Source organism: Rhopalosiphum padi, chromosome 2 (assembly GCF_020882245.1).
Source record: "Rhopalosiphum padi isolate XX-2018 chromosome 2, ASM2088224v1, whole genome shotgun sequence".
NCBI classification, from domain to species: Eukaryota; Metazoa; Arthropoda; class Insecta; order Hemiptera; family Aphididae; genus Rhopalosiphum; species Rhopalosiphum padi.
This window is the reverse complement of record NC_083598.1, coordinates 16,974,374-16,999,591: the sequence shown is the minus strand read 5'-3', so window position 1 is coordinate 16,999,591 and position 25,218 is coordinate 16,974,374. Positions and strand designations below refer to the sequence as shown.

At 27.8% G+C, this 25,218-nt stretch overlaps 2 protein-coding genes across 7 annotated transcripts; both read left to right on the top strand.

Moving 5' to 3' along the window:
• Nucleotides 1–2,582: 2,582 nt before the first annotated feature.
• Nucleotides 2,583–3,249, top strand: LOC132922728 (histone H3). Its single transcript, XM_060986391.1, has one exon. It carries the CDS (start codon nt 2,633–2,635, stop codon nt 3,041–3,043), a length of 411 nt encoding a protein of 136 aa, XP_060842374.1. The 5' UTR covers nt 2,583–2,632; the 3' UTR covers nt 3,044–3,249.
• Nucleotides 3,250–7,156: 3,907 nt separating this feature from the next.
• Nucleotides 7,157–25,218, top strand: LOC132922597 (E3 ubiquitin-protein ligase HECTD1). Of its 6 annotated transcripts, none has more exons than XM_060986184.1 (37): nt 7,157–7,534; nt 10,132–10,298; nt 10,367–10,601; nt 10,669–11,056; nt 11,177–11,283; nt 11,450–11,508; nt 11,604–11,824; nt 11,891–12,190; nt 12,265–12,412; nt 12,484–12,622; nt 14,049–14,225; nt 14,357–14,570; nt 14,644–14,679; nt 15,307–15,482; nt 15,550–15,720; nt 15,784–15,906; nt 16,081–16,320; nt 16,389–16,520; nt 16,589–17,122; nt 17,186–17,423; nt 17,484–17,660; nt 17,740–17,847; nt 18,337–18,500; nt 18,605–18,767; nt 18,846–19,012; nt 19,097–19,247; nt 19,332–19,616; nt 20,102–20,256; nt 20,329–20,451; nt 20,593–20,913; nt 20,973–21,103; nt 21,564–21,781; nt 22,810–23,023; nt 23,088–23,377; nt 23,453–23,723; nt 23,788–24,315; nt 24,490–25,218. In XM_060986184.1, exons 2-37 carry the CDS (start codon nt 10,159–10,161, stop codon nt 24,770–24,772), a joined length of 7,527 nt encoding a protein of 2,508 aa, XP_060842167.1. In that variant the 5' UTR covers nt 7,157–7,534; nt 10,132–10,158; the 3' UTR covers nt 24,773–25,218. The 6 variants fall into 6 exon arrangements, with proteins under 6 accessions (XP_060842167.1, XP_060842164.1, XP_060842165.1 ...); XM_060986181.1 differs by having other exon boundaries at nt 20,329–20,481; XM_060986182.1 differs by having other exon boundaries at nt 20,102–20,268.

The following is a 25,218-nucleotide window of genomic DNA, read 5'->3' as shown; positions in this document are numbered from 1 at the left end:
TTTGTCAATAACAGTAAAGTATTAAACAAATTAAATGTGATAGGAACTGATATTTTATTTCTAGTAAATAATTTAAACATTTTTATTTATTGGTTTAGTAATAACTATGGAATGGTGTCACTGAATATAAATAACTGTAATAATTTAATTTATTTTTCATTGAAGAAAAATCAAAAACCAATATAAAAGATAAATCAGCAAAATAAATAAGGAATCTTTTTGTCATGTTTTATACTCTTGTCTACATTTTAATTCATATATCATATATAAAAATATTATGAATAAGGCTTTATTAAAACTAGAAATTTTGGAGTGTATAATATTTTGAAAACGTCAAATTATTTCTTACAAGATACAATATTTACAATGTTACATAGAAGGGTAGGCAAGTGGGTACTATTACGCTGCTGTACATTAAGTGTCCAAGGATTACTGCAGTTATATACGTGTGCATAGTATGAACAATTTGAATTAATAATAATATATAATTGTATACAAAAAATGTTTCCGAACAGAAATTTGTCAGTCTTTATTACTAAGTATATTTCATGATTTGTTTTTTGATAAATTTGATAAAACTATTAAAATGATTTATTTTAATTTTAGTACTTATTACATACAGTAGGCTGATGAATTTTTTTCTGAAAATTTAGCATTAATGGTATAATAAGAACTTAAATATTATAATACCTAATACATATTTTTAATATACATACAAATTTATTTTTAGTTTAATTTAATTTTGTTTTATCATTTGTTATGTTCATTTTATCGTGTATTTGTGTTATAGACTATTATTATTATTATCCTTATTCCTTAGTATTTAAAGTAGAGTTCAAAGGGATAGGAAATATTATATTAAATAACGTGATGTGTGACGACCAGACATTCAGGTGGCGCGCTCTACCCTTGCCACGCTTGTTTCGTGCTTGCCAAAATTGCATCGTGGAATAGCTTTACCAAATGGATTTAAAATTACAATTAATTTACAATTTTTTGGTAGTACTTTAAAGTCGATCGGATGACATTGAGGACTACCTAATGTTAAAAAATGGTTTTACTCAAAATTGGATTATTTTTAATCATCAAAACTTGATTTTTAGTTATTTGAAAGTACTTTATAATCAATTGGACAAAATAGTGTAGCCAACTTTATGTAAATTCTACGTTATTAGTAATTACTCATTCCTTTAAAATGCTATAATATTACTACCTATGTATTCCTGTTTAATCTTTTAAAGTAATATTAGAATATAACAAATAAAAAGACCTAGGTCATAAACCGTTTAGGTTAAATGGTTAAAAGTTAAAAATGTAAAATATACCTTTACCTTATGGTAAAATAAAAAAGTATAATATGAGAACAAAAATACACGAAACTTACATTTATCCATAAAGAAAATAATTGAAACTGGAAGAGCCAAATGTTAAAATGTTATTTAAATGTTAAGATGAGCAATAAGATTATAAGAACTATATAAGCATTAATAATATATATATATATAGGTACCTATATTATATTATAAAAGTTGAAGATCAAGCAATGTACCATTGGAAAGGTGAACAACAAGAATTACCTACAATAAATAACACTAACAAGGTAGATAAGTCATTGACTCGTTACATAATACCACACCAATATACGGACCAATAATCATAAACTTACCAGGATAATTTAGAATCAAAGTAAAACATTTGAAATCTAAAATAATGTAGAATAATAAATTATAATTATACATCAGACCAATTAAAAATTGAAAATAATATAAATATATAAAGATATAAAAATCATCATTACGATGTAAGAGTAATGATCGAGTTTAAATTGATATTAAAAAAAAAAAAAGAAACTATGTTTCAAATCATAATCAGAAAACACTAATATCGGTAAGCTAAATTTAAATTTATATTAAAAAATGTCAATTTTTAGCGAGTGACATTGTACACATCTTCCATTGTGTACCTATTATAATGTGTAAGAACACCAGTCAAATATCTTGCAAAATTGAATTCATATAGTTAATCACATGAATAAGCGTTGTCCTCGTGATCATGAACATAAGGTAGCAGTGGCGCAACCAGGGGGGGATTAAAGGGTTGTTATGCATAACTAAATGGATATGTGTGTATATGCGTGAGTGTGCACACGGTAAGCAACGCGTTAAAAAAAATACCATTACGTCTACTGCTGCGTCGTTTTCAACGGGAACGTTAAAAAAAAAATAAACAAAATCGTGCAAATCGGTCCAGCTGCCCTAAGAAATTGTTGCATGTTTTAATAATATAAACATCTAAAATATATTTTGTGCCCACATGAGTAGGTTATTTGTTTTTTATTTTTTAAGCTGTTTGTTAACAAATAGTCTTACTAAAAAAGTATCACCCTTGTCAGACATAGGTAGAACGCTACCCTTTTTAAGCGTTCCGTTTTGACAGAACCACCAATCAGAACGATTACCGGGTTCTCCCCCCCACTACCAGTCTGCCCGTTAACCGCCAACCAATGAGGTCGTCGTATACGGTTTCAATTTTTGTATATATACCGGTCGGCGGCGTGCCTAACCTCATCAGTCGTCTGATATTTACGTTTAGTTATCCTACTCACAGCAACTACCAAGAACCCAACAGCGCAATGGCACGTACCAAGCAAACAGCCCGTAAATCGACCGGCGGAAAGGCGCCTCGGAAACAGTTGGCCACCAAAGCCGCACGTAAGAGCGCACCCGCCACCGGAGGTGTGAAGAAGCCCCATCGTTACCGTCCTGGAACCGTGGCTCTCCGAGAGATCCGTCGTTACCAAAAGAGCACGGAATTGTTGATCCGCAAATTGCCGTTCCAACGTCTGGTGCGTGAAATCGCCCAGGACTTCAAGACCGATTTGCGTTTCCAGAGTTCCGCTGTCATGGCACTGCAAGAAGCTAGTGAGGCGTATTTGGTCGGTTTATTCGAAGACACCAATTTATGTGCGATCCACGCCAAACGTGTCACGATCATGCCAAAAGACATCCAATTGGCTCGGCGTATCCGCGGAGAACGTGCATAATTTTCTATTTAAATTATCACCCTAAAACGGCCCTTTTCAGGGCCATCACATCTCTATTTTTCAACAGTTATGAATGTGTGAATAAAACTTTACAATATTTAATTTAAAAATGTTAGCAAAAGAAAACCTAACAATTATCTTCTATACAGTTTATAATCTATCCTACCGGCAGGGCTGGGCAAGATACTTCAAAAAAAGTATCTAAATACAAGCTACAAGATACATTTATGACTAGTATCTAAATACAAGATACAAGATACTATAATATTTTTAAAAATACTAGATACAAGATACATGTATCTGAGATACTTAATATATTTATTTATTTTTATTAATTTATTAATTTACCTTGGATACAATTGTATCATATATAATTTATATTATATTATAGGTTTTAAATGTATAATAATACGGTATGCATTGATCATTAACAATATAATTTTCTTCTGCTGAAGAGGTTAGGCTTGTATTATATAATATAAATAATTTTTTTATTTTTGGATAATTATCTAAACAACTAAGTGATTTATTTTTATCATTTAAAAAACTTATAAATTCAAGCTAAAATAAAATTTGCCATCTAAGCATTTTGGAATATTAACAATTACAATTGCATTATTTTGGTTATCCATGTTTTTAATAACAGATATTTAGTTATTAAATTAATATTTACAAATATTAAAACAATGCACACAATATAATTTTTTTGTCACTTTGTCAATCTACTCAAACACCGCACAGATGCATAATACGCACGAGACAGACAGAGAATATGAACGGACAGTCGGCGACCGGTGATCAACGAAGTCTTATCGCTGATATAATATTATCGCCAGACACCAAAGTTACTTTAATCTAATATATTACTATCTAACATATTATTACTAATTGGGCAATTGGGAAAATTGTTATATAAATGAAATATGAAACATATTTTTTGAATGTAGGTATCTAGTATCTTAATTCTTAATCATAAAAAGATACTAGATACAAGTCAATAAAGTATTTAAATACCCGATACAAGATACATTCAAATTATGTATCTCGATACAAGTTACAAGATACAATTGTATCTAAGATACGTATCTTAATGCTAGTATCTAAGATACTGCCCAGCCCTGCCTACCGGCTACCACCCGAACCAACCTACAATATTTTTAGCATGTAATATTTTTTTTATATAATTCAAATATATATTTATTTAGACGACTATTTGTTACATATATGTATATTGAGTATAGGTACTGATGACGTTATTTACATTATTTGTGCCAATTATTATTTTTTTCATTTTATTTTTGTAGCAATGGTATTATGGTAAGAATTAAAAATCCAGATATAATTATGTTATTCCATTTTGTAGGATGTTTTTACATTATCATAGTAGAGCCAGTTTATTTAAATGTAAATAATATTGTGGTCGTGTATTGGTTGTATAATAAAACAATACCTAATACCTAACTAACAGTTGCACAACTAGAAAAAAATTTCGAAGGGAGTTATATTATTACACTATATATACATAAGATAAGTATATAGGTTATTAATAATATTATACTATACCTCGGAGAAAATTTCGGGGGGGTACAACCCTTTAATCCCCCTCTGGTTGTGCCACTGCTACCTTATGTTCATGATCACGAGGACAACGCTTATTCATGTGATTAACTATATGAATTCAATTTTGCAAGATATTTGACTGGTGTTCTTACACATTATAATAGGTATGTGTACAATGTCACTCGCTAAAAATTGATATTTTTTGATATAAATTTAAATTTCTCTTACCGATATTAGTGTTTTCTGATTATGATTTTAAACATAGTTTCCTTTTTTTTTTTTAATATCAATTTAAATTCGATCACTACTCTTACAACGTAATAATGATTTTTATATCTTTATATATTTATATTATTTTCAATTTTGATTTGGTCTGATGTATAATTATAATTTATTGTTCTAAATTATTTTAAATTTCAAATGTTTTATTTTGATTCTAAATTGAATTATGTCTAATTTTCATTTTTTCTTTTAAATGTTGTTTTGCATTTAGTATCTACATTTCTATTGTAACACTTTTTATTATAATTTAAAAACTTTTTTATTCAATGCCACAATAATTTTGAAAGCCTGAGTAATTGCATAGGTACCGGCAGGATTTGAAAAATAAAAGTTGTCATTTACTTATATAGGTATTGTTGTATTAACAATTCATTAAATATTAAAAAAAATCTGAGGTTAAACTATAACGGAATATATTTATTTTGAGATTATTGAATATTATTTCTAGGTTTCTTGGTTTCTAGGTTTAGTTGTTTAAATGTTCAATATTATTTTATAATTCTAATAACACTTGAGACAATTAAACATTTGTTTTTTGGTATGTCTTTATACACACAGCAATTTGATTAATGATTGTTATACTTTAATACACACAATTAAAAAATAAAAGACACATAATATAATATATCTTTTAAATACATCTTTAAGCCATTCAAAACAGTTAGGTACTAAACATCGACTTAGATATTATCCAAATCCGTGGTACTAATAGGTATGATGTAGGCTTGTAGCCTGTAGATATAATTTATCTTTTATCTTATACTTAGGTCATGTTTCTCATTTTTAAATATTTTAATTATGAATTTTATAAATAGTTTATATTTATATTTAATTAGTTTAATTAGAACATTTTTTACTTTCTTGATTTTTAATTGACCAAAATCAAGTAAGTATTTTTTATAAATTGGTTAAAATAATTTAATATTATACAGTATAATTAGGTATTAGTTATTATTAATTTAACAGTATTTTTAAATGAAAAGTTGATATACATTTGCTCATACATCAGTGACAATTCAAAATTTAAATATTATAAACCTCTTTATTTAATTTATCAATTGTTTTTGGGCATACTGCATACATATTGCATATTTTTGTCTAATGACTAGTATTAGGAAAAAAAGTCTACCAATGCATTTATAAAATACAAAATTATGATAAATTTATTAAAAATTAAAAAATATATATCTTATACAGTTATACTAGTATTATTTAAAAATATAACAATGTATTTATTCAGTTATGAAAGATCTCTTATTTTAATATTTTAATCTATTTGTTTTAAAAAATTAGGAATATCTACAGATTTGTCTGTTTCATTTTATTTATAGGTAGGTACTGCAACTGGAAACTTTTTTCCGTTTACCCTAGAGACTATTCAGCTACCTAACTATTTATCTAAAATTCTAAACCCAAAACAACATTTTTATTGCATTTCTATTTGTTTAAATAATTGCTAATAGGGCTTATTGGTTTACTTTCTTAACTTGCCAATGCATTTTACCTAAGATCTAGGCTTTTTTTAAAGGTTATTGATGCTCAAAATAATGATGTTGGTTTGTTTATTAATGCTAATGGCGGTAGTTTGACTGATGAGCAAAGCACCTAGTAAGTTATAAAATTCCTAGCTACGGACATTGGACAAGCCTTTTTCTTATTCTGTGCTTTCAGTGTTGCAACTTGCAAGATACGGGCATCTATCAAGATTATTATTAGAAAAAGTAGTGTAGGTAGTCTGGTAGTGTATATTATTTATCAGTACACGCACTCGTTATAATAATAATTATAACCGGCCATTTTGCGTTTTATTAAATAAATCAAAAATGCCACGAGCAGGCCGTAGACGACGGATGATATAACATTATTGTAGGTATTAGTGTATTACCTATTTACCTATGATGTACTAACGAGTAACGACAATAGTCCGTCTCCATCTTTACAGACTGCAGTGTGCCCGAAACTTCGGTTCATCGGTTACTGGTTAGAAAGAATCAGAAGCAATTTATTTTCGTTTTTGTGTAAAAAAAAATAAAACGACACAATTATTATTATATTATTTATGGCTATTGCAGTATTAATGGTATTGAACAAAAGTGTAAATAAATCGTGATTCACGTCGAATTTGTTTTGGTTTTGGCCTGTTATCATTATCCATTTATCCACCAGCTTGGCGACTTGATGATAGCAGGACGTTAACATTCCGCCGAGTCACCGCCTCCCCACTCCTCAACACACCGACACCGATCCCCACCAGTGTTATTAGTGTACACTGTGCACAGCCATACGGGTCCGGCCAACTGACGGCCACCATCATTCATCGTAGACAGTGGCTTGGTCGGCGTAATAACAGAACACAAATAAAATTATAACGCAATATTGTTGTTCTGTTTCCCATTCCCATCGCTTGGTTTTTACTAGTTTTCGTTTTGAGTTGCAGATCGCAAGCTTCGTGTGTGCGCTAGTGCGTACGTACGTGTGTTCTGGTCGTGTCAGTTGTGTATTTGTATTATAACTATTTCATTCTACTATTCTCGTCTATGGCCGTGTGCGACTGACTACGTTTAAGCGTGTGCAGAATATGCGCTGTACGTCGCGGGACGTCTGGCGGTTGTAGCTCGACGACGATTTTGGGCGAATATAGACGCTACTGTGAGTATTCCGACGTACCCATAGCACATCAATTTAGTGTCGCGTTTTAATGAGCACGAACAAAATAAAATATTATTAAAACACGAACCGACCGACCGCCTGTTTAACACGCGTGTACGTCGTAGTAATAATTTGTCTTTGTTCGGTCGCCATTCCCCCGGTGTCGTGACAGTAGTAGATGCCCAGGTCGCCGACGACCATATTTTGGTCGCGAGTCCCCATCATACTACTTGCATATCAATCGCTGTCATATTAGCAGTGTACAAGTCGGCTATATCGATACACTGTAATTGTTAACTACCTATATAGAGGTACATTATAGTTTGATTCTTTGTGTAGTCCCTATAAGTCTGTGGATATTAACCGATTCATCTGTACCTTATACATAAAACTTGGTATTATAGTTATGTTTCAATGTCACTAATTTTTCCTCCATTTGAATTGTGTTTTGTTTGTTACCTTTACAAAGATTTTAGATTTGCTATGTTTCTAATACCCGATAAGCCATGATTGTTTTGACACATAATATTCACAAATACATACTTACAAATTTAACAGTTTAAATATTGTATAATATTATCTATTGTACCTTCAGAATGTGTAGGAGTAGAAATCAAATTGTTGATTTAAATTTATTATTTTTTAATATAATATTATACTTATAACTATATTTAAGAGTTAGGTAGTTAGTAAACAGAATTTTTTACAGAAATATAAAAAAAATAGGGAATGGATAATTTTCTTTTATTCCAATACCAAAATTCAAGAGAACAGATTCTTTAAATTAGTACTATAACAAATTTATTATCCATAGTATCAACATCAGTTAAACATTTTACATAGGTAATACACTACACTGTTATGTTATCTATTATGAAATAAAAATACTTAGGTATTAGGTATTGATATTTAAATAAACCACTTTGGTTCTCAGTAAAGTTGTTGTTATTATCGAGTCTCGTGTGTTGATATAAAATTCAAATCTGGAAAAATTTGAGCTAAAAATATTTGCTGATTATATTTAACAAAAATAGTAAAAAAATAATGGTATAATGCTTATAGAAATCAAATTTTTAAACTTTAACTACCATTCATTAGAACTTTATTAGATACTTTTCAGTTATCTTTTTTTACTAATACCAAATTTAATTATAAAATTAGGACTTTCAAAGGACTAATTCAAAAAGAATGTTCTTTTCAGTGTTGCGTAAAGTTTACTTAGTTTATGCTTTTAATCTTAACATATTGTATACAGATATAAATAAAACTAAATATTTTTTCTTTAAAATCCCAAACATTTTAGTATTTTATGTTTGTTGTTAATAGTTTATTACCCTGGTATTTTTTTTAAGTATACCTATTTTAATAAATGAAATAAGCGTCTATTGCATAAAGTTAAATTTTTGCATTAGATACAGTATATTATAAAGTCATGAATATCATAATATTATAGTGTGGTATTTTTTTATTTAAATCTTTGATTTTGTGATTTAATACCTATTTTGTTTTTTGTAAATACAGTTGGTACATTTACAGTAAAATTGTTATCATCTTAGTGTTTGGTATTGATTTTTTTTTTTATTAAGGTCAAGGTATGATATTATCATGAAAACATAAGTGATTGATTACTAAAGTTATTATTATTTTAACATTGATCACAAGTTTCATTTTTGAGACCTATATTATTTTTAATCTCGTACATAATACATTTAATTTATTAAATAATTTGTAAAGAGTTAAAAATAGTCCTAGAACATTAATATGTCACAATAGGTATCTATCACATAATTTATTTTATAAATCAATTTATTCCATTATGGTCTATCACCTATATAAATACATTTTTGTCAAATATTGTAATGTTATTATCTTACATTATTACATATTTATACTGTAGAATGTTAGTTTTACTAAAAAGGTTAACTATATATTTCATCAATTAAAAAAGATACATCTCAACAATTTATTATAAAACTTCTATATTTATTATTGACTGTAAATTGTATGTTTTAAAAATCCTACTAAACAATTTATATGTTGGTATTTAACATATTTCTTATTTAATATTAATTTTTAATAGAAAGGATTTATATCTACATTTTGATATGTTAAATTTTACTTCAAATAAATAATTCAATTAAGTAATTGCTTATTTTTTATTTATTAAATTTTTATCTAAATAATAACAGTATTCTATGTTCAAAAGTCAAGTTTATATTATTGTTCGCTATCAAATTATAATTATATTTAATGATATTGATATGTAAGCAATCATTATATTATATTATTTTTAAAATTATAAGCCAAAAAACAATTTCTTTTTGTATATTATATTTATTTAATTATAATTTTGCAACTTTAATTTTAATTCTAAAGGAACAAAAAAAAAAAACTGATAGTGTTTTTTTAGTAAAATAAATTACTCAAAAGAAATATTTAGTTATTTTTGATTACTTGCCATGACCTTGATATAAAAGTATATACTTAGATCTTTGCCAAATATTTGTACCTATATTACATTATACTTTGTTTTTGATTTTATATGAATTGTGTTGCTTATTTTTGTTTATTTATCCATACCTTTTTAATCATTTTAGAGTTCATTGTACCATCGTTCAATAAAGATGGCTGATGTTGATCCAGAAACTCTTCTGGAGTGGCTTAACATGGGCCAGGGTGATGAACGAGATATGCAACTCATAGCATTAGAACAGTTATGCATGTTATTATTGATGTCTGATAACGTTGACAGATGTTTTGAAGTGTAAGATATTAGTTTGTAATTATTTAAAAAAAATACAAAATTATTAATTAGCAAAACTATTTTTTTAGATGTCCACCCCGCTCATTTTTACCAGCACTTTGTCGGATATTTCTTGATGAAAGTGCTCCTGATAGTGTACTTGAAGTGACTGCTAGAGCAATTACTTATTACCTGGATGTATCTGCTGAATGTACTAGACGTATTGTGGCAATTGATGGTGCATTAAAAGCAATTTGCAATCGATTAGTAATTACAGATATATTTTCAAGAACTAATAAAGATTTAGCTGAACAATGTTGCAAAGTATGTTCATTTATTATCTGAAAAATTTCATATAAGTAATCCATTTTTATTATTTTTAATAATCTAGGTATTGGAACTAATATGCACTCGTGAAGCAGGTGCTGTTTTTGAGGCTGGTGGCCTAAGTTCTGTATTATTGTTCATTAGTGATGTTGGATCTTGTGTACACAAAGATACTCTTCATTCTGCTATGACTGTAGTTTCTAGATTATGTACTAAAATGGAACCAAATGAAGCATCATTACCAACTTGTGTTGAGTCTTTATCTACAATGCTTAAACATGACGACTCTCATGTTTCCGATGGTGCTTTGAGATGCTTTGCTTCATTATCTGATAGATTTACACGCCGCGGAATTGATCCAGCTCCTCTAGCACAACATGGACTTTTAAATGAATTGATACTTCGATTATCTTCAGCAGCTGGACCTACAGTAACAAATATAGGAACACCTGGTGAATAATTTTTGAAATAATTCAAAGCTATTTAATAATACTAATTTCTTAATTATTATTTGTTATGATAAGTATAAAGTAAAAGTTTAACAATAAATTATTTATATTTTCCATTTACAGGCCTAAACGCAAATACTTCAACTACTGAGGTTAAATCTTCTCAATCCATATCAACAGTTATAAGCTTGTTAACTACTCTTTGTCGTGGATCTAAATCTGTATCTCATGTATGTTTTATATACTAAAAAGTAAAATCTATACATTTTAAATATATTTTATGTTATACAATTTACTTAAAATAATTATTACTAGTTTCAATAATATAGTTAATGTCAAAAAAAAAAAAAATAAAACTGCAAATTGTATAAATAATAAATTGTACTTTTCGTTTAGGACTTATTTAGATCTAACTTAGCTGATGCGATTGAAAAAGCTCTAAAAGGCGATGAAAGGTAATTATTTATGTTTTTATTTTAATTCTTAGTAATAATATTTTGCAATAGGTAATTTGTATGTTATAAATTATTTATATTAATTTATATTTTAGATGTTGTTTGGATACTATGCGTTTAGTCGATTTATTACTAGTGTTACTTCTTGAAGGACGTGATGCAGTATCATGGAGTACAGTAGCATGTACAAGCAATAATCCTTTATTACCAAAACTTCGACGTTTAGATTCTAGTGCTGAAAAATCTCAACGTCATTTAATTGATTGTATCAGAAGTAAAGATACGGAAGCATTAATGGAAGCTGTAAACTCTGGTGGTATGTAAAATAAAGTCTAAAGATTATTTTATCTCATAAATTATATAATTTTGGTGATTTGTTTAGCAATTGATGTAAACTTTGTGGATGAAGTTGGTCAGACTTTACTAAACTGGGCTTCTGCATTTGGTACCCAAGAAATGGTAGAATATTTGTGTTCTAAAGGAGCTGATGTCAATAAAGGTCTTAGGTCATCATCATTGCATTATGCCGCTTGTTTTGGAAGACCATCTATAGCTAAAATTCTTCTAAAAAATGGTGCTAATCCAGAACTTCGAGATGAAGAGGGTAAAACTCCATTAGATAAAGCACGAGAAAGAATGGATGAAGGACATCGTGAAGTTGCTGCTATATTGGAATCTCCTGGTTAGATTTTTTTATTATTAGTTGAGTATTATTTAATTTGAATAAACACTAAAAGGTAATTACTATTTTTGTAGAGTGGTTGATGTCTTCCAAAAATGAAATTGTTCAGTCAAATGAATCCAAAGAACCAAAAGGAGATCCTGAGATGGCCGCAATTTATCTTAAACGTTTAATGCCTGTTTTTTGTCATACTTTTCAATCAACCATGCTACCATCGATCAGGTAATGTTTTAAATTAATGACAAAAAAAATTATCTGTTTTTAATATATTAAATTTGAAAACCAATTTTTAGAAGAACTTCTCTTTCTTTAATTAAAAAAATGGTTCATTACATTAAACCAGATTGGCTTGAGGATATATGTAGACCTGATTCTCCAAATAATCTTGCTCCTTTGTTGGTTGAAGTACTTGCTACTGTTCTTGATAATGAGGTAAGATTTAAACTGATTTTATATATACAATATTTGTTATTTATACTTATTTTATAATATATATTTATTTATTGATATGTTTTTACATTCTTTCTAATTAGTTTTTAAAAATTCTGAACTACTTTATTCTATTTAGGAAATTAAAATGCTTTTATTTTGCCAAATTAACTTTATTCCAGGATAAGACTTGGCTGTTTTACTGTGATATGAGTGGTGAGGGCCAGAAATATTTGCCTCGAAAACTCTACAAGATGTTAATTGTTAAAAAAAATTATAAATCTTTGATGGTAAAATAACCTAATTGTTTTGCACGCCTCATAGAAAATTTTAGGACTATGCATAAATAATACTTTTAATTGAATGATTTATTTTTCATAATAATAATATAAATATTAATAAATCTTTAAAATCAATTATTTTCTATACAAAGTCTTAAATTTGTATTTATGAATTATATATTATAAGGAAATCCTTATGATTTGAGAAAAAAATATGTAAGTGTCCCTCTCCAACCTATTGGTACCACAGTAAAAAAAAGGTTTTTAAACTCATCAATTGTAATTAAAAATAAAATATTTATTTAAGTAATCAAGTCGTGTCAATAGAATTAGTGATAATTTCTATTTTTTAAATTTCTAAAGAAGAAAAATTTAAATTTAAAAACAATTTATAACACTACTATTGTATTTAAATTAATATGTACCTATTAGAATTGTGTGAATCAATACTATTATAAATGCAATTTATACTTTTATCTTAAAACAATAATTAATAAAATAAATTGTTAATTTAATTAATTGGTATGATTTTTAATTTTTAAAGGAGCATTTATGTACCTAATATTTTATAGTATTAATATATAATCTATTAAGGGAATTCGATTCCAACTGCTATTAAGGAATTCATTATAGATTACTTTCTAAGTGCTTAGTAAAACTAGTACATTAACAGATCATTTCCATACATATACGTACGTAAATTGCTTAATGAATGTTATTATTTTATCAAAATACATTGATATTTTGCCAATATCATAACGTTAGTATCCGATAAAATTTCAGAAAATATTTGAAGTTTTTTTTATGTTAAAAATAACTTACGTTATTATGTGAAAAATGTTGGTTAAATAGTTTAAGAAAATTTCAATTTCAAATTAACTGTATGACAGATTGGAATTATTATATGTTTTTAGAAGTTTTATCTGATTACTAAGAAAGTCTATACAATTGGTAAGTTTGGTAAAAAAAGCATACCCAGAATCGAATCTCCTTAATGGACATAGTTGCAAATGTCTTTAACCATGTATTAATCCATGCATTTTTATCTTAAATAAATTGTTTTTATTTTTAAGTATAATGTGTTTAATATATTTTAATATAACTATTTTGATGAAATGTATTTAAAAACTTGATATTCTTAAATTTAGGAAGATGATGATGGACATGTCATTGCTTTACAAACCATTTATGACCTTTTGAATAAATGTCAAGATACGTTTCTTGATCATTTTGCACGTCTGGGAGTTTTTTGTAAAGTACAACAGCTTATTGGACCTGATAGTAATTCAGAAGTAGATAATGCCCAGCAAATTGATTCAAAAAATGTATGTATTAAAAAATTATTTAATTACTTTGATTGAATAATTAAAATAGATTGATGAAATTAGTGTCTTATGTATACAATTTCTGTGTAATGATATATACGTTATGATTCATATGTTTATTGATTATTTAGTTTCAAACTGAAGATGCTAAAGAAATATTGCCAGGTCATGCATATCATTGGAAAGATTGGTTTTTCTGTCGTGGTCGAGATTGTCTTTATGCTTGGAATGACTATGTTGTCTTGGAGTTATCGAATGGTAGTAATGGATGGTTTAGATTTATGATCAATGATAAATTGTCTACAATGTATTCCAGTGGAAGCCCCGAAGGACAACCAGATACAAGTAAATTTAAAATTATTTTCTTTTACACTCTCCAATACATGTATATTTTAAATTTATCTTGAATTTGATATAGATAAAACTAGAGTTTCTGATCAACCATCAACAGATGGTAAATATACAATTTAAATAATAGCTATTATTATTAATTTAATTTAATGAACTTTTTATTCGTAATATTATAATTTTTTTATTGGTTCAAGTTCCTAGTTTTAATTTAATAAAATATTTTTTTTATTTAAACTTCAGTTCTTAAGCTATTACTTTCATCCAACATAATATTGGCATACTATCTTTTCTACAATTCAATTTTTTTCTATGATACTGTTTAATATCATATTGTGTATAATTGACCAATAAAATTTCAAATTATTTCATAAAAGGATTTTAAGTTATATATTTTATAACAATTTGGACATTTTATTAAAAATATGTATTGTGCGATGATAGTTTGTACTAATTGTGAGACTTGAAATCACAACCTATATTGAGAGTATACCTCTCAGCTGTATTTTACATCTGCTTTGTGTTCTTTATTAATACATTGTGATGTCATTTGTATAACTTAATTAATTTTGCATTTTAGTAATTACTTAATATCAAGAACGTTCTGATTTTAAATTGTAATAATAGATATTAACTTGTATATAGCATACTGTTTTGATTAAATGAAATATATTATATAAAGCTATATGTTATATTTATGACTACAGTGATAATAAATTTTTATTTTTTTTAGAAAACAAAACTGAATTTATTGAAAAATATTTAAAAGCCAAAGTGTTTGTTAAGCTCAATACAGTGAGCCAACCAATTTTAAGTACTCCGGGTTTAAATAGAATAGCAGTTGGTAACTGGATCCTTATTTCAAAGAAAGATTGTGAACTTAGCATACAAAACTCTGATGGTTTACAGGTAAATATATTTTTGATTTACATATTTAAAGTATTATTATAGCACAATATTTGATTAATTTTTATAGCAAATTACTACATTAATATATGGAACCAATGGATTTTCTTTTCAATCTAATCGCGGTAATCAACACATGTTTACTGCTTTGATACCACTTAAAAGTGATTTTACCTCAGGCTGGGAAACAGTTAAAAAAGCAAATATAGTAACAGCAACAACTGAAAGTATTGGACAAAAGGTTAATATTACTTACAGCTTTTTATTTTTATTTATTTAAACAATTTTTAAATTCATTCTTTAGATTCGTAAACAAGCACAAGAAATATTTGATACATTTTTCAAAGCGGCTCAGGCTCAACCAAGGGGTGTTGTTGCAAGATTAAGCAAAATTGTTAAAGCCATTGAATTAGCCATTCAAAATCAAGTATGTATATTTAAAATAAATTATAATTTATATTAAATAGTTGCAATTGCTTAAATAATAATGTTGTGTGCTCATAGTACTTACCTCTAAATAAATATGTTTTTGAGAAAACTGAATAAAACCATTCTTTTTTCTGTCCTAATAACATTAATAATATGTTTCTTAATTTTTCAGTCGTCTGTGCTAAAAGATAGCTCCAATAAAGATTTTTGGGCATCAGCTCTTTGCAAGGCAGTATTAAACTTGAAAAAATTGTTAATGGAAGATGAAGGTAGTGTTTCGGCATATGAAATATATAGCAGTGGTTTAGTTGAAGTTTTATTGAAACTTTTAACAATCAGTAGTCTTGAACAAGATGACGATGTTATAGAATTACAGAAACTCAGGATTGACATTTTTGTTAAATGTTTCAAAGTAAATATTTATTTATTTATTTACTATGATAATTAACTTGAACTAATTCATTTTTAATTGTTGATTAGGAAAAGAAAAATGAAAAAGGAATGGAGACTTGTGCTTCTGTTTTAGTGCAAAAGCTGATATCTGTTTTAGAATCTATTGAAAGATTACCTGTGTATTTATATGAATCACCTGGTGCTTTTCATGGATTACAAGTAAAATAATAATAGTTAATCTATAAAAAAATGTATATTGATGTTAAAACATTTTTTTTTTTTTTTAGATATTATCAAGACGTATAAGATTCCGTTTGGAAAAAGCTGTAAAAGAAACCACTCTTGTTGATCGTACAGGTAGAGGCTTAAGAATGGAGCCTCTAACAACTGTGCATCAACTTGAAAAACATCTACTAAAAATGGTTGCAAAACAGTGGTATGATCATGAACGTGTCACTTATAATTATGTTAAGAAACTCAAAGATAAAAATAATATACCAATGAAGTTCAAGCATTATTATGATTTTGATAAAAATGGTGTCTTATATTGGATTGGTACAAATGGAAAAACATCAGTAGATTGGGTTAACCCAGGTCAATATGGATTAATGCTAGTTCAATCTTCAGATGGTCGTAATTTACCATATGGTCAAGTAGAAGATATTCTAAGCAGGGATTCTGTTGCAATTAACTGTCATACTAATGATGATAGCAAGGCATGGTTTTCGATTGACTTAGGATTATTTATAATTCCAACTGATTATACACTTAGGCATGCCAGAGGTTATGGCCGTTCTGCACTACGAAATTGGTTATTCCAAGTAATAAATAATTATATATTTTGATTAATATTTTTCTTTATCATATATCTATGTTTTGAACAGATGTCTAAAGATGGCACTAATTGGACTACATTATACACACACATTGATGATACAGCATTAAATGAACCAGGAAATACTGCTACTTGGTCCATAGAAATAAATGATAAGGAAGAAACTCAGGGTTGGCGACATATTAGAATACAACAGAATGGTAAAAATGCATCAGGGCAAACACATTATCTCTCATTATCTGGTTTTGAGATTTATGGAAATGTTACTGGTGTATGCGAAGACTTGGGTGAGTTAATAATTCATAATATTTTTTAACCATAAATAAAAAAAAAATTATGTACTGTAGGCAAAGCAGCTAAAGAAGCAGAAGCTAGTCTAAAACGTCAAAGACGTATGTTTAAGGCTCAAATGTATAAGCAAATGGTGACTGGTGCTAGAGTTATGCGTGGCATTGATTGGAAATGGAGGGATCAAGATGGAAATCCACCTTGTGTAGGAACAGTTACTGGAGACTTGCACAATGGTAAATAGTGTTATTAGTTAATTTATTATAATAATGTGAATTTTAAGTCTTAAATTTAAGACTTTAATATTGGGGTCAGGTTGGATAGACGTTGTGTGGGATCATGGAGTTACAAACTCATACCGAATGGGTGCTGAAGGAAAGTATGATCTACGGCTAGTCAGTGAACCCCAACCTACATCTGCCTGTATGTGATAAATAAGATAATTGTGTATAATCTCAAAAACTTTACCAGTTGTGTGTTTTAATTTGTAGCATGCAGAACCCTTTGTATAAATGTATAGTTAAAATGTATCCTTTAGAATTTAGATTACCCGTAAGCATTTATACACAATTTAAAATATAATTATAGCTTGCACCATAGTATAATCAGTGCTTGAATTAGCAAAAAAAATAAAGACAAATATCTAATGAATATTTATAATCTACAATAAGTGTGCTAAAATAATTTATTATGCTTCAATATTATAAAAATAGAATGAGTGATGTGATACGCCTTTCCAAATCAAGCACTGTGAAGACTAAATTTTTCAACATGATGTTCTCATATTATATGTATATTTTTTTAATAGAAAACCTTTGTTTTAATTGCATGTTAATTATTTGCAACCATTAAAAAATTGAAATATCAATGATTATTAATTGTGTATATATTTATTTATTTTTTTTGTAATAGCTTCAAAAATATTCAAAAACATTCCAAATGCAGCCTTATCTAGCATCATGACAAGAATGTCTAGTTCTACTCCTATTTTACCTGAAGCATCTAATGATAATAATGCTATTGTTTCTGTAACCAATACAGATCAAATATCTTCTGCAGAGAATTTAGCAGTAAAGGTAGTTGTTTGAACCCATAATTATTTATAAATCAATTCTTTATTTTATAAAATGAATTATATGTTAAATTTATAAAATATTAAATTATATTAAATATATTATAGCAAGCTGCACAACAATTCACTGATAGTATAATGTCAGTCATGAGAATGGAACCCTCTGCAGTTACTCCGCCAACTACAAATTCATTAGACAATTCACTTCGAATAGTAGTCCACCCAACTCCTTCTGTTGATCTCGCCACAATTGTTGAATCTACATCAAATGGTTAACAAAATGATATGGAAATTACTACGTCATGTTAGTATGTTATTTTAATCTTTTATATTATTATTTTTTTCTTAGATGAAACTCAACAAAACATTGAAAATAATAAGAAAAACAGTAACTGCTATGAAGAAGAATTTTTACCAGCTTTAGGAAGAGTGAAACCAACTTACAGACGTAGTTCTGTTACCAGTTTAGTTCACACATTACAATCCATTCAAATTGATACACCCCCTAACAATAAAGTAAGTTATTTATTTAGTTTTTATGTTCTGTATGTTTAAGTATTAAAATAAATTATAACTGTTAAATTTTTATCAATATTTTAGGTAAACTCAAAAGAAAAACCAATAATAATTATGCATCATAATACATCAGACTCTTCCAACACCCAAACACAAGATCTATCTACTGATACTATAATAAACAATGCAAATAATTCAGCTTTTAATACAGAAATATGTAGTCCAAACAATTCGGGTATCTATTTTTTTTGAGAATGTTTTAAACTACTAATGTTAAAATGAACCATTTTAAAATTTTAACCTGGTAATTATTTGTTAGATTTAGAAAAAGAAAATAAAAAGGAAGAAAACCGAAATAATTCTTCAAATCACATGAGTGTTAGTGTTCCAAATTTAGCATCTAATGCACCACCTAGATCACAAGCAGATATTCCATTGCAAAAACATTTAGCAGAAACTTATGCTCCATACCAAAAATATAGAAATTTTGATCGAAACAATAGTCATAATAATCAAACTCAAGCTGCTAATAATCATATGCCTCAACGGGTACCGACTTCAGTATCCAGTCTTGTTCGTTTGGCTCTATCTACTAATTTTCCAAGTAAGTCATTATAACTAGTTTTTTTATTGAAAGAATAATACACTGAACCTAATCTATATCTATATCCAGTATGAAAGATAAATATTATTAACTAGTTATAGTCTTTATTATTTGAGAAACTAAAAAAAAAGTCATCTGTTCTAACTACCAACAAAACCTAATATCCAATCAATACACAAGGCATTTGAAATGTAACTTGCCTCTTAAATTTTTAAGTGTATAGTGAAAATAAATATTTTAAATGATTGTGTTTATTTTAAAAATAAGTATCAGACCAATATTATTTCATTTAAAGTGCACAATAAAAAAGTATATATTTATTACACTATTAATAAATTATAATAGTGTTATATTATTATTATTCATAATTTATTTATTTAATTTCAATATTACGATTGTAATTTATAACACATTTAATCAAGATTATTTTTTCCAATATTAAATTACTATGATAAGGATAATAAATGTTTAAATCAATGTTTTAGGTGGTTTGCTTCAAACAGCACAAAGTTATCCTAGCTTATCAGCTAACAATACTTCTAATAATTCATGTTCTATAACAACTATTGCAAATCGGACATTTTGTGTTGGTGAAGCTCTAACTATGAGTTTAGCGTCTACATCAAGTGATAGTGAACAAGTCAGTTTAGAAGTTAGTGTCTGTATTTTGTATTATGTTTTATTTAATTTACTAACAAATCATCTTTTATAGGATTTCTTAGACAGTGTCCGTGCTCCAGCCTTATTTGCAGAACTTGAAGACGATGAAGAAATTGTTGAAGATGATGATATTCCAGATGATGATGAAAACGAAGATGAACAAGAATATGAAGAGGTAATGGTCTCCAGAAATCTACTAAGTATGGTAAGGAGTAAATAAGCTGATTAATATCATGTTATTGATTTCTTATTATAACATCAGACAAATATTTAGTAATATTAATTTAATATTATAAAACCCCCCCTTTTTTTTTAGGAAGATGAAGCATTTGCAGCCCAGCAACATGCTGCTATTGAAAGTATTGTGGGTGCTGATAGATGTGGTAATCCATATAAGAGACGTTCATGGGATGATGATTATGTGCTTAGAAGAGAATTCACAGCATTGATACCAGCCTTTGATCCTCGACCAGGGCGTACTAATGTCAACCAAACATCTGATTTAGAAGTAATTGCTCCACCTGATGACGAAAATGACGAAATTCCTGATGTTTTTACTGAAAATTCAAGTAGTATTAATAATCAAACATCATTACCAAGAATTAAGTTGACTCTAAAAGGACCTAATTTGCCAGGAGTAAGATGTAAAATTTAATTTTCAAATTGTCAAATATTTATTTACAATTAAATTTACAGATTAAAGATGTAGAAGTTGAGCTTAAAGATTCTAATTGGACAATTTTTCATGCTGTTCAGAAGTTGGCTCAATTAGCAGACCTTGGTAGTCGTCAAGAAAAATCTCGGCGAATTTGGGAACCTACTTATACGTGAGCAAAAGATGATTATTATACATATATTAAAAAGTTTGATTATTTCGCAAACACGAGTGTTAGGTTTTATTCAATTCACTCTTATCTGTTAGTCCTTCCGTTTTGGGCAATTTTACAGTGGGGTACAACACGTTTGTGTGCTACCAGACCCTCGGCAGACAGCTTAACAATTTTTATTTTACCGAATATGCTTACTAGTTTAAAAACTTTGTTAACATAATAGATAGAATTTTTTAATAAATTATTCTACTTAATTTACTACTATTGAGTCATCTACAATATAACAAGTTTATTGACATTATTTTGTCTAGTTTGTTATAAACTCATTGATTGTATTATAATATTGCGATTAACTTATCATGTAAATACGTCTATGCAAAATTATCATTTTGATGTATTTTCACAGAATATTAGCATTATATAATATAATACATTTTAATGAAATACTTTTTTATAGAATCATGTACGAAGAATTGACCAACAAAGATCAAGTACTTAGTGAAGATCCTGATAATCAATGGGATTCTGATTTACCTATATTTTCTACGAGAACACAATTGAGTAATACAGGTTGCACTGTTGATCATGTACTTCAACTTTTAAGGCAGCTTCATAATCTTTCCATTAATCCAATGATCTCTTTACTTAAACCATACACTGATGACTTCTTTGAAGGTAACTGAGTTTATATAATAGTTAAAGTATTTAATTTTAATATGTTATATGTAGGGCAGGGTAAAGTGAGTCAGGCAATCTCAATTGTATAATAAATAATAATAGAGAAGGAAAAAATATAAATATTTAAATACAAGTTTTTAATTTTAATATTTCTTTACATTCTAACAACTATTAAGAGGACGCTACACCCTTATGTGTTGTCTCCGCCTTACAAATGTATAACATAGCAAAAACAGTTTTGCGCAGAAAAGAACCAAGAAAGCTGCAGTCTTAAAAAATGAAATTTTCACCACATGTAAAGAAGAACTTTGGCTGCGAAATATTGTTTTTATTTTTTTTATTTTATATCAGAACTACAAAAAAAGTTATTCAAGTTAAAAAATAATAGATTTTGAAACAGTAAGAACTTTTTTCGTATAGATGATTTATATATAAAAATAAACAATATTTCACAGATATGTTCTGAACTATATTGTATATCAATTTGAAATCTTAACTATCGCTACAGCCTGAGTATATCTATACCATACAAAATGTTTTTGCCTTGTTTTACATGTGTACAACAGAGACAACACATGTAGGTGTAGTGTCCTTTTAATATAATTTTAGACTTTCTATAATTATTTGTATTTGTATTTTTATTTATTTAATTTTTCAATTATTGATATTTTAATTAAATATATTTTGCTAATGACCTATACAAATATAAATGTAAGATGGAAAGGACTAAAAAAATGTAATAAAATAAGGCAAAACAAATATTGCCTTCAAAATTAAACATTAGTTTGTCAATACATTATTAGTAACTAAACATAACTAAATGACAACATCTCACCGAAAAATAACTGTTTATGTTTTAATTCAAGCAATTATTATAGATTGAACTCATTAGCATTCCTCTTTTTATTATTATGGGTTTAAATGTGATTAGTTTAAGAATATTTTCTCCGAGACATTTGATAAATATCTGCCTAATTATATGCAATTGATTATAATATTAATTTAAAATGTTTACTAATTTTCAGCACATATTAAAGATGATGGAGAGTTAGCAAACAGTGAAATATTTAATAGCAAAAAAATGACTAATAAACTTGTTCAACAAATTCAAGATCCTTTGGTATTAAGTTCAGGTGCACTTCCATCTTGGTGTGAACATTTAAATCTTTCTTATTCATTTTTGTTTCCATTCGAAACTAGACATTTGTATTTTAATTGCACTGCATTTGGGCCATCCAGGTATATAAATATATTTTATTAGTATTTATTTCTATTTAATGTTATGATAAAAAAATCATTTTAGATCTATCGTATGGTTACAATCTCAGCGAGAGAATGTTGAACGACATCGCACTGGTTCGAGTCTTCCTCTTAGACGAGAAGAAGAGTACAGAGTCGGTCGTTTAAAACATGATCGAGTCCGTATACCACGAGGTGAAAATATACTTGCATGGGGTAGACAACTTATGCGGGCTCACATTGATCGACAAACAGTATTAGAAGTTGAGTTCATGGGTGAAGAAGGTACCGGATTAGGTCCCACATTAGAATTTTATTCATTAATTGCTGCCGAGTTTCAGCGAAAAGATCTCTGTAAGTATAGTATATAATGTATATTGATAATTTTTTTTTTTTTAATTTAAAATATTTTGTATTACACTATAATAGGCATGTGGATGTGTAATGATGAAATGCCCGAAGAGACCCGTAAATGCATTTGGCTTGAAGAAGGAGCAAAACCACCTGGTTATTATGTTAGACGAACGGGTGGACTGTACCCAGCACCATTACCTCAAGATTCTCCATGTTGCGATAGAGCTGTAAAACATTTTTGGTTCCTTGGCATGTTCCTAGCAAAAGTTCTTCAAGATAATCGTTTAATCGACCTTCCATTATCATTGCCATTCCTAAAACTTTTAACTAAAGCAAAAAATAATGAGTAAGTTGACTAATTAATGACATATTATTTTGAAAATATATTAATAAATACAATTATTTATTAGATCCGGTAGAGTGCTGAATGAATCAGACTTGTTCGACATTGATGAAGATCAAGCAATGTTTATAAAAGATTTAAACATGTTAATTTTGGCAAAAGAAAAAATTTTATTAGATCAATCATTGAGCGATGAAGAAAAAAAGGAACAAATTAAAAACTTACAATTTCAGTGTGGCCAAACAGGCAAAGTGCACTTAGAAAACCTGAGCTTAAGCATGATTTACCTACCATCATCTTACTGTTTCCCATTTACCTACATTAATCTAGTTGAAGATGGTCTTAGCCAGGATGTTAACATGGACAATGTAGAGCAATATGTTAGTTTATTGACCGATTTTATATTGGAGACGGGAATCAAGAGACAAATGGATGCACTAAAGGCAGGTTTTTGTCGTGTATTCTCAAACGAAAAGTTAAATGCATTTACTCCACTTGAGGTTAGACGAATGTTATGTGGCCAACAAGAACCAGAATGGACTCGTGAAGATCTATTGAACTACACTGAACCCAAATTGGGGTATAATAAAGAAAGGTAATAAAAATAAAACTATTAATTTATTTGAAATTTTTTATGTATTAGTTTGAATTAATCATAACTTTTTGTAATACACAGCGACTTTTAACTTATTATAATTTATATTTTATTTAAATACTTCTTCGTGTAAGTTATAAAAAATTATAAAATAATGCTAAAATATTATTTCAGTCCTGGATTTTTACGTTTGGTGAACGTTTTGGAACAAATGAACTCGGAAGAACGTAAATCATTCTTACAATTTACTACTGGTTGTTCGTCATTACCACCAGGAGGTTTAGCCAATCTATATCCAAGGCTAACTGTGGTCCGTAAAGTTGATGCTGGTGCAGGTAGTTTTCCATCAGTAAACACTTGCGTCCATTACTTGAAATTACCAGAGTATCCTGATGAACTTACATTGAGGGAACGCTTGTTGGCTGCAACACTTGAAAAAGGTTTCCATCTCAACTAATAACACTGTTGTTGATAACGATGTAATTATCTTTAACTAAACAATTATATGTTTCTCGCATAATAGTATCTTTAAAATTATAATTCTTGTTGTGCACCATTTATATATATAATTTATATATATATATTTATAATTTTTAATTTCTGTGGCTACAAACCAATAGTGTTTAAATGTCTTAAAGTTCCCTCTCGTATATACCAGTGTGATAATATTTTTTTTATTGTTTCCATATAATGATTTATCTAATATATTATATTGATATTGTGATGTTAAATATTAATATATTTTTTTTTTTTTTTTAGTCTTAAGTATAAGTGTTTTGTCATAATTATAGATCTAAGGTTTTAAAAAATAAAATATCAAACTGACAACTTTTTGTTTGTCTTGTGAACATTAGCAGAATTATTAAACATTTATCAAAATATAAATCATATTATGTAATTTAA

What these genes read in the sequence shown, in the direction of transcription:
- LOC132922728 (XM_060986391.1), top strand. Translation starts at nt 2,633, where the DNA reads ATGGCACGTACCAAGCAAACAGCCCGTAAATCGACCGGCGGAAAGGCG.
- LOC132922597 (XM_060986179.1), top strand. Translation starts at nt 10,159, where the DNA reads ATGGCTGATGTTGATCCAGAAACTCTTCTGGAGTGGCTTAACATGGGC. An exon ending in TAGCTGAACAATGTTGCAAA is followed by an intron (nt 10,602 to 10,668) that starts GTATGTTCATTT and finishes TTAATAATCTAG; the next exon opens with GTATTGGAACTAATATGCAC. An exon ending in CTGAAAGTATTGGACAAAAG is followed by an intron (nt 15,721 to 15,783) that starts GTTAATATTACT and finishes TTCATTCTTTAG; the next exon opens with ATTCGTAAACAAGCACAAGA.